Raw genomic sequence first — 13,179 nt, forward strand, 5'->3', positions numbered from 1 at the left:
AAAAGGCGGCCACATACACCCAGCCTGGTGGGTTCAAACCCTGCCTCAGCCAGCTAGACAGTAATGACAACTGCAACAAAAAAATAGCCGGGCGTTGTGGTGGGCACCTGTAGTCCCAGCTATTTGGGAGGCTGAGGCAAGAGAATCGCTTAAGCCCAAGAGTATGAGGTTGCTGTGTGATGTGATGCCACGGCACTCTACTGAGGGTGCCATAGTGAGATTCTGTCTCAAAAAAAAAAAAAAAAAAAGAAAAAGAAAACGAAAGAAGAAAAACATAGGCTTTAAGTCACTTGTTTTCCAACACTGGTTGTTTAAAGGGGGCCCTATAAAAACAAACACTGTCCCCTGCCCCAGAGATGATGGGAAGTGAGTAGTGGGCCTCCCTGGCTGGCTGCCTATAGGCTTTATGCCTGCTGGGCTTGAGAGGTCTGAACCCTGAGCTCACACGGCCTGCTCAGGCCGTAGCACAGACCCCGCCCAGTGAGTGACAGCCACGCTGTGTCTGTAGCCTGGCAGGTGGAGCTGACAGGGCTGGGAACCAAACATCTGATAGTGTGACAGATCCCAGGCCCGTCTCGGTGGCCTTCAGGAAGGAGGTAAGGACCAGCCTGTTGTCTGCTATGCTCAGCTCCCTGTCTTTGTCCTCCTCAGCCAGCAACAAGGCAATCAATAGCGGTTCTGGGTCAGCACATTACGGCAGAGTCAGGTCCTGGGAGGCAGGCATGGCTTCCTGCCATGAGCTATCACAGCTCAGATACTTCAATGTTTACGAATCGTTCTGTTCACCATCTGCCTAAAGACAGGGCATGTGGCACACAGCACCATTGAATTCCTCCTCCCCCCAGCTGTGGGCCCTCCTCCATGAATTGCTGCATGACGTGGACACTGAGGTGCAAGGTGTGATGGGGTGAGTCCAATCTTTAGGTGTGGGTTGGCCTGAAACACAGCATCCCTAGAAGGGTCACCTCGGGAATACCAGGACTGGGTTGCAAATGGCAGCTACTAGTGCAAAGGCCCCATGGACCAACTCCTCTGGGAGCCCTGGGCTTAATGAGTTCTTTGCAGCAAGACTTGTCAGAGCCTTTAAAATCCATTATGGGTCTCCAGAAGACCCGCCACATTTGCATGGTTCCAAACTTCCATGACCGACTTCTGGGAGTAACTTGGAAGTTGGGGTCTCATAGACTATCAGTTGGGAAGCCCTGATCTCTAGGGTCTCAGATGTTACAGAAATTCCAGAGAAGGTCAAATTTATTTTTGGCTTCTCTGTGGTTCTCCCAGCAGCTATTGGGACTCCCACGCCCTCCTTCCCACACCGGCACTGCTCTGCCACTGTTCAGGACTTCTCCACTGGGAAGCCCCTCCCTGAGTAACTGCCCTCCATCTGCCTTGTTATCAAGTTTGCCTTAGAGCCTGGTTCTGCCAAGCAGTGACCCCCTAAGACTACAGCTATGTCCACCAGCATCATGAAGAGGGGCTTCCCTACCCCTGAACCTGCTCCTGCCTTTCCAAGCCCACCCATGTGTAGCCTGCAGCCCAGAGATCATCTGTGAACCTGAGGGCTCAGGAATTCGTAAGTCTGGCCTCTAGAAGAGGGGTCAGCAAATGTTTTCTGGAAGGGGGCAGAGAGAAAATATTTCCAGCTCTGCAGCCATGTAGTCTGTGGCACTACCCAGCCTCACTGCTGCACCGTGTGGGCCAGGTGCACAGTGGGTAGGTAGGTGGGTGTGGCCACTTTTAGCCCCTGGTTCATGGTTTGTACCCCAGTACAGCCTGAATGTATTGTGTGTCCCCTTGAGCTCTTGCCACTGACTGAGTCACTGTCTGCACCCTACCCCTGAGCAGGGTCTGTCTACAGAGCTTGGAGTGGAACTGCCCATGAGCCTGGACCTCGCACATAGGGCTTTACTTCCAGCTGGCCGTGCAGGGCAGTGAGCAGAAATGGACAGGGAGCAGATTCTGGCACTCTAACATTTAGAGCTGTCTGACAGTGGGGTGGCCTATTTGGGAGCTTGAATATGAGTGAGTATAACAATTCTCAGAGCTTCAGGTAACTTTGCTCTGAGAATTGCAGACAGGCTTTCAGGTGCTTTGAGGGAAGTTCAGTGTCTGGTCCTCAAGCTCCTTCTGATTCAGATTCAGAGCCAGGCTTGCTGCTCCTAAGCCCTCCCTGCCCCCCGCACTGCTCCATCTCCACCTGGCTGCTGCTGCTGGGGGGCGCATGGATGTTGCAGCTTGCAGGGCCCGGTGCTGGCTTGCCTCATCTAATTCCCTCTGCCCGGTTCAAATAAGAACTGATGCCTGTTGGAAAAATGAATTGAAACTGCGACTATGACATTGGGCTGCTGAATAGTTTTGGTGGTTTCCAATTGTCTGATGTAGTCACACAGGGCAGCCACTGCTTCAGTTTTGTCTGGATGTTTACGAGCTGTGGACTGAGTTACAATAGAATTCCTTCCCGCACCAGGGATTGGTCCTGGCCCCGAGAGCCCTGCCACCAGCCAGGTCCCCAGCAGGTGTTATGTGAGCAGCTGGGTGTCCACTATGCTTTGCTCCTCTCCTGCTGACCCAGCCAGTACCCTGTCACTGCAGCTGCTCTCTCGGCACATCCGAGCATCCCAGCTCGTGGACATACACCATCAGCTCCAAAAGGCAGTGCTATCTCTGAAGGGGGTCAAGAACTATGCAGGTCTGAGATTTTACCCTATTCGCAAGCTCACATGAGAGCCTGCCTTGGTTTCCTGGATGCTGGTAAAGGACAGGAAACTCATGGCTCAGAGACAAAGATGTTTATTAAATGCTGCACAGCAGTTTCCCTTGCACCTCAGTCCCACAGGCACGAAGCAGACAGCCTCAGTTGGATGCCAGCTTGCACAGTAAGTGTGTTCTAGTGGCAGCTGAGGAAATCTGAGCTCAGAGAACCTGAATCCTTTAAAATGGGCAGCACACACACCTCCGTTTTCCCTGGAGGGAGATCCCAGCTCAGTGTGAGGGTTTCTGCATCCAGGTATCATGATGTTTTGGGTCAGATAATGGGGCTGTCCTGTGCTTCGTAGGAAGTCGGTGGCATTCCTAAGCCTCTAACTCACTCGACACTGTTTGCACCCAAATATAAACTTCTGCTCTGCCCTATGTTCAAGAGCGTATCCACTATTTAAATGGTCTTGAGAAGAAAGGGCCTCCTTAGAACACAGGGTAGGCGAGTGTCCTGTTCCCTGGAGGACTGGGTGTATCAACACTGAGCCTCTGGTTTACGGCCCAGGGGTGCACTGTAGACCCCCTCATGAGCCAAACATGGATCCCCAAACGTGAGGCTTTTCTTTGCCACTATCAAGGATGGGGAAATTATTTGGGAGACTTATTTTTTCATGTGATTAAGGCTTGCTTATTATGACCCTGTTATTAGGGGCCGATAAAATTTGGGATTTAGATCAGAGACGCATTCAATGACAACATGCCAAATGCTGTGAGCTGAGCATTACCAAACACATAGCAAATTTCTAGGATAAAAGAATGAATCTAAATTTTGTGGAAAATGCAGTCATTATCATGCTTTTGGTGGTAGATTTTAAGTTTGGTGTTAATGGCTTGCTTCTGTGGCCATCCTGCGGTGTGCAAATGGTTGTTCCCTTTCCCTGGAGAGTGGTCAGGTCTGAGTGTGGCCAGCAAGAGCTGCTGATGGTGACTGCTGTGCTGAAGAGGGTTTGGTGGCCTTACCACCAAAAGTCTTGCTGCCAGTGTTACTTTTTGTGACAATAAATGTACGTTTATGCTTCAATTGGCTGAAAGAATTTTAACATATAAAACACATTAAATGATTTTCACTCCAAGCCATACCCATAATCCCTACACGATTTTGATTTTGGAAGTTGCTATTCAGACAGTAAATCCAAGTGATGTGCTTTGTCCATATTCTTGGAATGTTCTATGCTGATTGGATGTGACGCAGTCATGAATCCGTGACTGTCGAGCCTTTAAAAGTTAGTGAAACTGCCACGGCGCCAATGGAGGCACTTGGCTCATTTCCTTCTAAAGCCAATCATGAGTCAAAAAACAGATTTTGGCCAAATGCTGAGACTGCTACTTAGTTTCTTGATGATGAATTAAAGTTCCCCTGAGAAGTCTGACTCCCCCAAGCTGGGCCTCACAGCCCGGCTTCCATTGTAGGTGAAATGCCCGATGATGCTGCATCCTTTCATGTTTCTGGAGTTACTCAATGTTTTCATGGGTTGATCTTCTTGACATTAATGATAAACTACTATGAATTCAGCTTCATTCCTACCAATACAGTTTTTTCCATAATTTTTTTGTTATTTAATCCTTCAATGGATAGTGTTGCTATTCGCATCAATTACTTTTTTCTTAAAATTCAATATCTAAACCTAAGGACACATGCATTATGGCTTAACTGTGATTCACCCACACCCGTACTACGTAAGTGCACTATTAAAGGTCATTTGCCTATGGTTCCACCTCCCCAAATAACTCTCACAGTGACCATTCATCTGTGTCATACTTACTGTGTCCTTTTGCTTTTATAAATTGTCTTAGATTGTTTTCAGGGGGTCTGATCTACCCAAAGTAGACTCTGGATCCAGGTATAAGCAGTACATGGGATGTGACCCCAGGAAAACAGCAGGAGAGTGGGCATGTGATTCAGGGGAAAGAGAAGAAACATCAAGAAAGATTCCCTCACTGTGTGGGCTACCACCGAGAAATGTTGGGTGCCAACTCTCTGGGGACCTGAGAATTGTTTTACCAACAGACAGGGGCTCTGGGCTACTTCCTGCCTCCCCAGGGCGGAGAGTTGCTGGACTAGGGGTGGGGTGGGGAGCTTTGATTTCCCCATTCCAAGCTGTATCTGTGTGCATGGAGCTGTCCACCACTGTAGTGCTGAAGTTGGGTCAGCAGGGAGGATGTGGATGGGGGCTATTTTTAAGATCGCAGGGCATAGCTTCGTAATGCAGTACAAAGCCTTGTGAGAATATAGGTTTTTGCCATTTTGTTTATAGATGTGTCTCTAGCTCCTGAAGCCTAGTAGAAAGCAACTTTTGTTGAATGAGTAAATATAAAATCAGGTGTGTGAGCTCACAGTTTTATAAAGAAAAAAGTAAGAATTTTAAAAATATGTTTCTAACAAGAAGTCTATCACAACAGCTTGTTCCTTCCCAATACTTTGTCACTTGACTGCTTTTCTTCTTAAAAAAGAGAAAATATGAGCCATGTGGGCCATAGAAGCTTCTGCTCCCCCGAGAGCAGCAGCTATAAGTCACCCCCATGAGCAGGACTAGTGCTGAACCCTGAGAAGACTTTGCCCTGGGCTGGCAGTCTTGGCACCTGTGGTGATGAGATTCAGGACAGAGTGTTCCACTGGAGAGGCCCAAATTGAGGCAGTGGGGAACCACTTTCTTTGCTCATTTGAATGACAAGGGTTTGGATGCATACTTTGCCATTTAAATTTTATCATTGGGTTTTGTGATAAACAGCATCTGTAAAGTTTAATCAGAATAGGAACTAGAGCGCCTTTGCCTTGTTTTTAATCTTCTCTATTCCGTCTCCCTTGGGTAGTGCATGGAAACCATTCAGGGTACTGGCCAGTGGCAAATAAACTTATCCTTTTCCAAGAAGAGACTCTCTAAAGCTCAGATAATTTTATTAAATTAGTATGTGGGATATGATTTAATCCAAGTAATAAAAGCTGCAGCTGCTTTTAAAGAAATGAAGTTGTATCGTAAACACTCTGTCACCTGCAAGAATAATGTTAGTTAGAGGTTCACTCTTCAGTTCTGCCAGCAGGCACTCCACTCCAGGGAGGCGCAGCTCCTAGAGGGTCTTCCTCAGAAAGGGAGATCAGCCAGGAAACAGATGAGCTTTCCTGGCTTTTACACTGTTACATGTGGGCTCTTCACAAGCAGAGGGAGGAAGTCACGGGTTTCATTACTGCAATGCATTAAAGGCCAAGGAAAAAAAATCCAATTTGCTACTGCCTCAGTGACTTGGTGCTTTAATCAAACGGATAAGAAAGAGTCATCAACCGATGCTCACACTGATTAAAATTCTAGTGAGGAGGAAAAGAAATGAGATTATGACAGCCATAGAAGGTCACTCGTGCCCTGGCAGTCCTGAGTCCGTGAAGCTCCAGTGTTGATCGTTATCAGGATACTGACTAAGAAGCTCCCTGCGGGTGACAATGGGGAGTGGGTGGCCTGCTCACCAACTGGGTTCTCAGGGTCCCTCGCTGGGAGGACAGGTGCCTACCCTTCCTGGAATGGTCCAGAAAGTGAATTTTATAAAACTCATTCCATGCACTGATAAAATAGTTTCCTTGCGCTGCACACTAAATTTTAATTTAAGACCTCAGGAACTATAAGATGTGGCCACAATGGTTATTATCTAGGTAGTTAATGGCCATTGGAGGTGTGGAAGGAAACAGCAAATGTGTTTGAAAGTACTTTGAGAGCATGAGGTGCTACTTGAACTTGGAGTGCCTGTTATTGCTGTTAGTACTATTTCTATCTCCATCATTACTATGATCACTGCCGCTGCTACTGGGAAGTTTTAGATGGCACCCACTTTTCCACATGACTTGTCTGCTCGACAGGCAGACCACAGAGGGGCGGCTGGTCGATGGAGGCATTTTCCGTGGCAGAGTTCCCTTCTTGATTTACAGGGATACAGCTGTCCTTGGTGAAGCCCCAGAATGCTAGAAAGCACAGCCTTCCTCTGGGGGGGAGAAGGCAATCTGGGCATGAGGTATGTGTGTGGAGGGAGGCAGCGTTCACACCACGGCAGGTTGGCGACCTTCATTCTCAGGGCGCCTGTGCCTTTCTCCCTTGTCCTCCCACAGCGCCTGCCGCATGTCTGGAGCTGTTCTCCCGACACTGACAGGAGCTCCTGCTCTGGATTCTGCAGCCCTGGATTTAGAAGCCCCAAGAGTTGGTGACATCGGCTGCAGCCTGCTGAGGTACCTGTACAGGTTGGAAAGGGGGGACAGACCCATGAAGACCTGAGAAGGGAAGGAAGGTGAACTTTAGGGAGCAAGAAGAAATGCATGATGGGACAGTTTGTAGAAAGTACAGACAATTCAAAACTGTAAAAGAGGAAGAAAAATACAGAATAGCCAGCCACCAGGCAAACCAGACCCTGTAAATAAGGTCAGTGGGAAAGTGAGTCACGGCACACAGGCTGTCGCGTCTCACACGCTTGCTGTGGATGACTGAAGAGTTTAAGTGTGCAAAGGCACGTGCCGGGGCCTACCGGCTGTCCATTTCCTGAGGTCAGAGAAAGAGTCTAGCCAGCTGAGTGGTATGATTTAGACAAAAACAAAATGGATTTTTTTTTGCTCACATGCTTGGATGTCATCTTGAAAGAGAGCAAAGTTGCTCATAGCCTTCTCTGTTGACAGAGTCATTAATTCTTGGCTGGGAGTTTTCAGCTATGTGCACCACAAGGGTTGAGATGGGCTGAAGGTGATTCCCCAGCAAATAAAGGGGCACATGCTTTTGGAGCCCTCAAATCTCTTGTCTTCTTCAGGGATGACAATGTAGTTCTGACAACATAGTTCTAGTATTTGGAAATTTGATTTAAACATCCAATATTATACCATCATTCTACTGATTAGAAAAAAAAAAAAAACTATTCCTTACTGAAGTCTTATTTTTTTCAATAACATAGGGACTATAGTGATCACGGTGGCTAAAACCTCCTGTGGGGCATAGCACAGAGGGACACTGACAGAGAGCCCTGAGCTCGCCTCAGCCCCTCCCCTCAGGCCAGGAGTGACCTGGAACACGATGGCCGCTGTGACCGCCAGGGACCTGGCTTGTGAGGAGGGGAAGAGGTGTGCAGAGCAGGTGGGGCAGAGGGAGCTGCCCCGGCCTGAGGGGGTGTGTGCTGCCTTTTGCTCCGGTGGTGGAGTAGCTGCGGTTTTTAGCTGGGGCACGTCTTGTGTTAAAGATAGCGCTGTCTCTCCCACAGGGGTGCACTGGGCAGGGACGGCCGCCTCACAGGTCCTAGTGACCATCAACTTGTGTGAATTTCAGCAGTGATCAAATGTGGCGATTCTTATATTAATTTGTTTCCTATTACAAAAGTCATTCAAACTTATGGCCATATATTTTCTGCTAGTAATAACTGAAAACAGCAAGCACTCATGCAATGCCCATGGCATGCCGGGTATTGTTTTACATGCTTCCTGGATGTTGGCTCACATAAGTGTGAAGCTGGGCTGTGCTCAGGCAGAAACAGCAGCTGGGGCTGCCCAAGGCCACGAGGTGATGTTACAGGGCCAGATCTGCCCTTCCATCTCCATGCGCACCACTTCCAGGAGGGACACCTTCCCTCCAGGGGCAGAACTCAGAAACAGTCTCTGTGATGTGACTCAAACCCAAACATTACATGCACACACAAACAGGAATGATACCCTGAGCTCATGCAATTGGTATCTGTTCACTTAACAGTGCTCCTGAGATAGCGTTTCATGCCAGCCCTCACGACATTCGTTCCCTTTCATTCCCCTGGGGGGACGTGTTACACTTACTCCATAGCTGTTCACTTTGATTGTTTCCAGTTTGTGTTTTTCATTAATATGAAAAATGATTTTTTTTTTCTAGAGACAGAGTCTCACTTTGTCACCAGTAGAGCGCTGTGGTGTCACAGCTCACAGCAACCTCCAGTTCTTGGGCTTAGCTGATTCTCTTGCCTCAGCCTCCCGAGAAGCTGGGACTACAGGTGCTTACCACAACACCCGGCTATTTTTTGTTGTTGTTGTAGTTTGGCTGGGGCTGGGTTCGAACCCGCCACCCTCGGTATATAGGGCCAGCGCCCTACTCACTGAGCCACGGGTGCCACCTGAAAAATGATTTCTTTGCTAACTTTGAATATGTCTCCTAAAATTTCTCAAGGCAGAATGACTAGGTCCAAAGGCCAACGTTCTCGTGGTTAGTGGATGTTGCTGACTCATCCCCCAGATAGCTTTCAAATACTGATACTTGTTTGCCTCTTTCTCCATGCTCTGGGTGCCACGTGGTGTGTTTTATTCAATGACAATGTCATATTTATTTATTTGTTTTGTGATTTCTGGTTTCTACACCAATATCAAATACTAAAGTGTCTAAATCACCAAGATGAAGGCACATCTTGGTCCTCTAACTTCTGAAAAATGTAAAGATCCCTGCATGTGATTGTTGCAGAAGGCCTGTGTCTCACTGAGAGCCTGCAAGGTTATGGGTTTGGCCATTTCATAAATCCCATTCTAGCTGGAGGGTTTTGTTTAACCTTTGAGAAGTCTCCTATTTCTTTGAGCACCATCTCCAGAATGGCGTCACCAGGATCCTGGGCTCTCTGGTGCAGTTTTTGTTGGGAGCATTTCAGTAGGTGGGAAGGAACTTGGCCCGTTTACCATCCAGAGGCTGGAGAACCCACTCGTTATATATCATTCTCTTTTCTAAAGCACAAGACCAGAATTACGATAGGCAGCTCAGGGAGCAACTCCCCTGTTCTTGTCTCTGCAGGCCTGGGCGGAGAGGGACAGTGATGTCCGGCCTTCCTCTTGGCCTAGTGTGCAGGCTGCCAGGATCACACAGCTGGCTTGGTTAGCACCCTGAGCATGGCTCCATATTTTAAAGGTAGACTCAGATTAGCCAAGCTATCAAGACTGATGTGTAAACCAGCAAGCTGATTCATTTAATTTACAGTGAAAAGTCTGGTGCAGCTGGCGTGGAGCCTGTGGTTTGGAGTTGGTGTCATTAGCACGGCTTTGTCCACAGGCAGCCCTGCATGGGAAGGGGCACATTTGAAGTTCACTTGGAGAGCCTGAAATCTAAATCTGGTTGAGCAGGATGGTTCAAGGTTAGCCAAGCTTAGTGTTTATTTTACAACAGGGATCCTCTTGCTGGTGGAAAGGCCAAACAACCAGTTAGGGCCGTTTCCTGAGGAGGGCAGCTCCTACGTGGACCTGTCTCTCCGCTTGCCTTCCTGGCCTCCTCCCTTCTCACTGGCAGGCCCTGCTCCATTAGCTACAGTAACACCTGCTGTGTCAGGTTCCAGCTGGGCCCTGGGCTGGGAGCTTCTGTGCTTCAAGGTTATCCTAGTCTATCTGTCCTGCCCATCGCAGATGTCATAGATCTCACGGTGTTGCCCTGAAGGGTGTTTCTATTTCTAAGTTATTGAGGGATTCTTCATATTAAAATGAAAATCTCAGTGAATATCAGCCATTGGGGGGGGGTTCAGAGCAATTAAACAGTGTGAATAAACTAAACAGCATGTTCCCCCCCCCCCGCCATGGAAAGGTCATTGTGCCTGTGTTGGTTATTCAGACAAATTTCTTTGCCCATGACACTGCCCATAATTTAAAGTCCTCCCTGTAGGGCTGCTTGAAGGTCATTGTGAGTGTTGACGACACATCCATCCACTCTCTGCGTGTGTCGGAGGGCTGGCGAGCCCAGGCGTCACCCTGCTGGAGAAGGAGGCACTTTAATGTGAAGGGGCCTGCAGGGAGGGCTGGCTCCAGAGGCTCTGGCCAGTCTCGGTTGGGTTGGGGCAGGCAGGGCGAGGGATCTGGGAAGATATACCCGGATTTTCGGACAGGATTAGCTTGGAGAAAGTGGACTTTATGTTGAGACTTGTCAAATATGCTCAGATGTTTACTTTCCATGATTAAAAACCCATTTTAATTTTCTCCATGATATTATGCCCTTCAACTGATTAGATAACCTGATTTTAAGGGGATACATTTCTCTCCCCATTGGAAGCCTCCATAAAGCTATTTTCATTTTCAATTAATAAAAGGAAGTGGTCCGTGCATATCTTTCCCCCCTTCTTCTTTTTCTGGATTATCTGTGCTGTGGGGTAGGTGCCTCTATTCAAAATCACCCGGGATCAGTCTAGACTGTGGCCTCAACTGATATCACAGCTCCTCATTGTGGCCACTTACGGACATCTGACAGGTGATCTCACCTCCCTGGCATCAGCCATTCATAACAGAAATGAAGTCACATTTCACCTCCCCAGACAACGTGTGAACATGACCAGGCATCTTGGAGCTTTGTTACCTACTTAGCACAGAGTTCAGTGCTTCTCTCTTTAAATCGTTTGCAGGAGCCCTGTGAATGCTTTAATGAGGGCATGCTTTTTCTTATAAAATTGGTTTCTTTTTTCAACTTAGCAAAAATGCCCACCCTCTATGCCCATCCCCCTCCCCAGCCTTCATGAAAGGACCGGCTTCATCTGCCCTGGGTTTAGCAGGGAGACTGTTGCAGCTGCCAGGCTTGGAGGGGCGCTAGTTCTTAACCACCCTTTCTGCTTCTGAAATTTCAGTAGAAATCATATCTTAATAATAACATCTTTTGATTATACCCCAAATTGAGAAGACTCACCCAATTTTATTTTCTGTGGTGGTAAATCATAAAATATTTAAGAAGCTTTCTAAGTTATCTTTTCTTGAATATTGTGATCACAAGAATAAAAACTCTTTTTATTCTTTTACTTTTGCTGTGAAAACATTGGCCTACCATAGTAGCTACACATAGTCTTTAAAGCTACCAGTGTACCCAAGCATTTTTGTTAGCACATACAGCAAATGATGTTTAGTTTGTGAAGAATCGTAGCAACTAACTTATTTAGCCCTAGAATTCACAGCATGGATTGGCCATACCTAAATATTTAATTACCTTCGAGGTTTACTGCAAGGGAAAACTTCAGATAACCTCAGTTATGCTCTGTTTGCTATTCCATCCTCACGCTGATGTTTCCAGAAGGATTTTGAAGTGGATCAGCAGTGGTAGTGCATGGAAAACATGTTTTTTTCTTTTTTTTCCCTTCTGAATCAGGTGGCAGCCACATGGATACCAGTACACTCTCCAGGGAAGCCCTGTCTGATGACTATTCTGTATTCTGTTACCTTCGCTCCCCTTCCTGATACAGACGTACATATGGCCTAGATGAAAATGTAAAAGTTATGAACTCAAATGTAAAAATGTAAGAAGTAAAATGTTCACCGTACCTTTTCCGCCTTCTACCTTCTCACCTGGGCTGTTGGCGTGGTCCAGACAGGCTTCGTTCCAGCCATTTTCCAAGCTGCTGGAGTATCGCTGGGCTTGAAGTTCTCTCTAGCTACAGGGAGCCCTGTGTCCAGGGCTTCCACGGCTCACAGGGGCTCTTTCCAGAGTCCTTAGCACCCAGGGCTCTCCTGCTCCTTCCGAGCTTCTCCAACTCACTGTCCCCCTGCTCTTCCTCAGACACTGTGTCTGTCTAGCCCCTGAGCCTGGTGACATCCCACTGTTTCCTGAGAGTCTGCCCCAAACCTTCTTCCATCCACCTCCACAATGCCACATGGATACCAGTACACTCTCCAGGGAAGCCCTGTCTAATGACTACTCTGTATTCTGTTACCTGCGCTCCCCTTCCTGATACAGACGTACATATGCGTACATGTAATGCAATGGTCAGTGCTTTACATCATGCGGCTCCAAGTACTGGACGCTATGTGGAGTGACCCTACACTATGGACTGAGCTGCTGTCCCTCTAAATTCGTATTTTGAAAGCCTGACTGCAATGTGACTACATTCAGAGATAGGGTTTAGGGTAGCTAGGGTTAAGTGAGGCCATAAGGGAGGGGTTCTAATCCACTAGGATTAGTGCCCTTTATAAGAACAGAAGGAGAGAGCGATCTTTCTCTCTCCCCCCGCCCACACATGTAGGGACGGGCACATGAGGATTTGTGAGAAGACGCTGTCTGCAGGCCAGGAGGAGCCCTCACCAGAACCTGAGGTATACTGGCATCGTGACCTCAGACTTCCAGCTCCGGCACTGTGAGAAAATGAATTTCCCTTGTTTAAGCCACCGTCTATGGCATTAGTTATGGTGGCTGGAGCTGACTGTCTACCACAAACAGTGCAAGTATCAGATGTCCATTCCACAGGTAAGGACTGTGTGTGGTCGGGAAGAAGTCATTGATTTCCACAATTAGATTTGGGAAGCAATAATAATGCAGAATACAGTTTCTGAGATTCCAATTTCTTCTTCTTTGCTACAGATTAGTTTGACCTTTAGCCACATGGGCTCACAGATTGCTCAAAATCACAAGGTCTGTGATGAAGCTGTAAAAATAATTCAAAGAATTTGTTTTTCTAACCCAGACTCTATCCATCTTATTACATTGTAACCAATATTTGCTGCAA

The 13,179-nt window shown here is 47.5% G+C and overlaps 1 protein-coding gene across 1 annotated transcript in view; it reads left to right on the forward strand.

Moving 5' to 3' along the window:
- The window catches only part of MED10 (mediator complex subunit 10), a 72,430-nt gene that overhangs the window by 39,296 nt on the left and 19,955 nt on the right, over positions 1-13,179 (forward strand). Inside the window, exon 4 of the mRNA XM_053593227.1 lies at positions 6,848-6,964. Within this exon, the coding sequence (XP_053449202.1) occupies positions 6,848-6,943 (96 nt within the window). The 3' untranslated portion in view covers positions 6,944-6,964. The remainder of the gene's footprint in view (positions 1-6,847; positions 6,965-13,179) is intronic.

Source organism: Nycticebus coucang, chromosome 1 (genome assembly GCF_027406575.1).
Source record: "Nycticebus coucang isolate mNycCou1 chromosome 1, mNycCou1.pri, whole genome shotgun sequence".
In the NCBI taxonomy this organism is placed as follows: domain Eukaryota; kingdom Metazoa; phylum Chordata; class Mammalia; order Primates; family Lorisidae; genus Nycticebus; species Nycticebus coucang.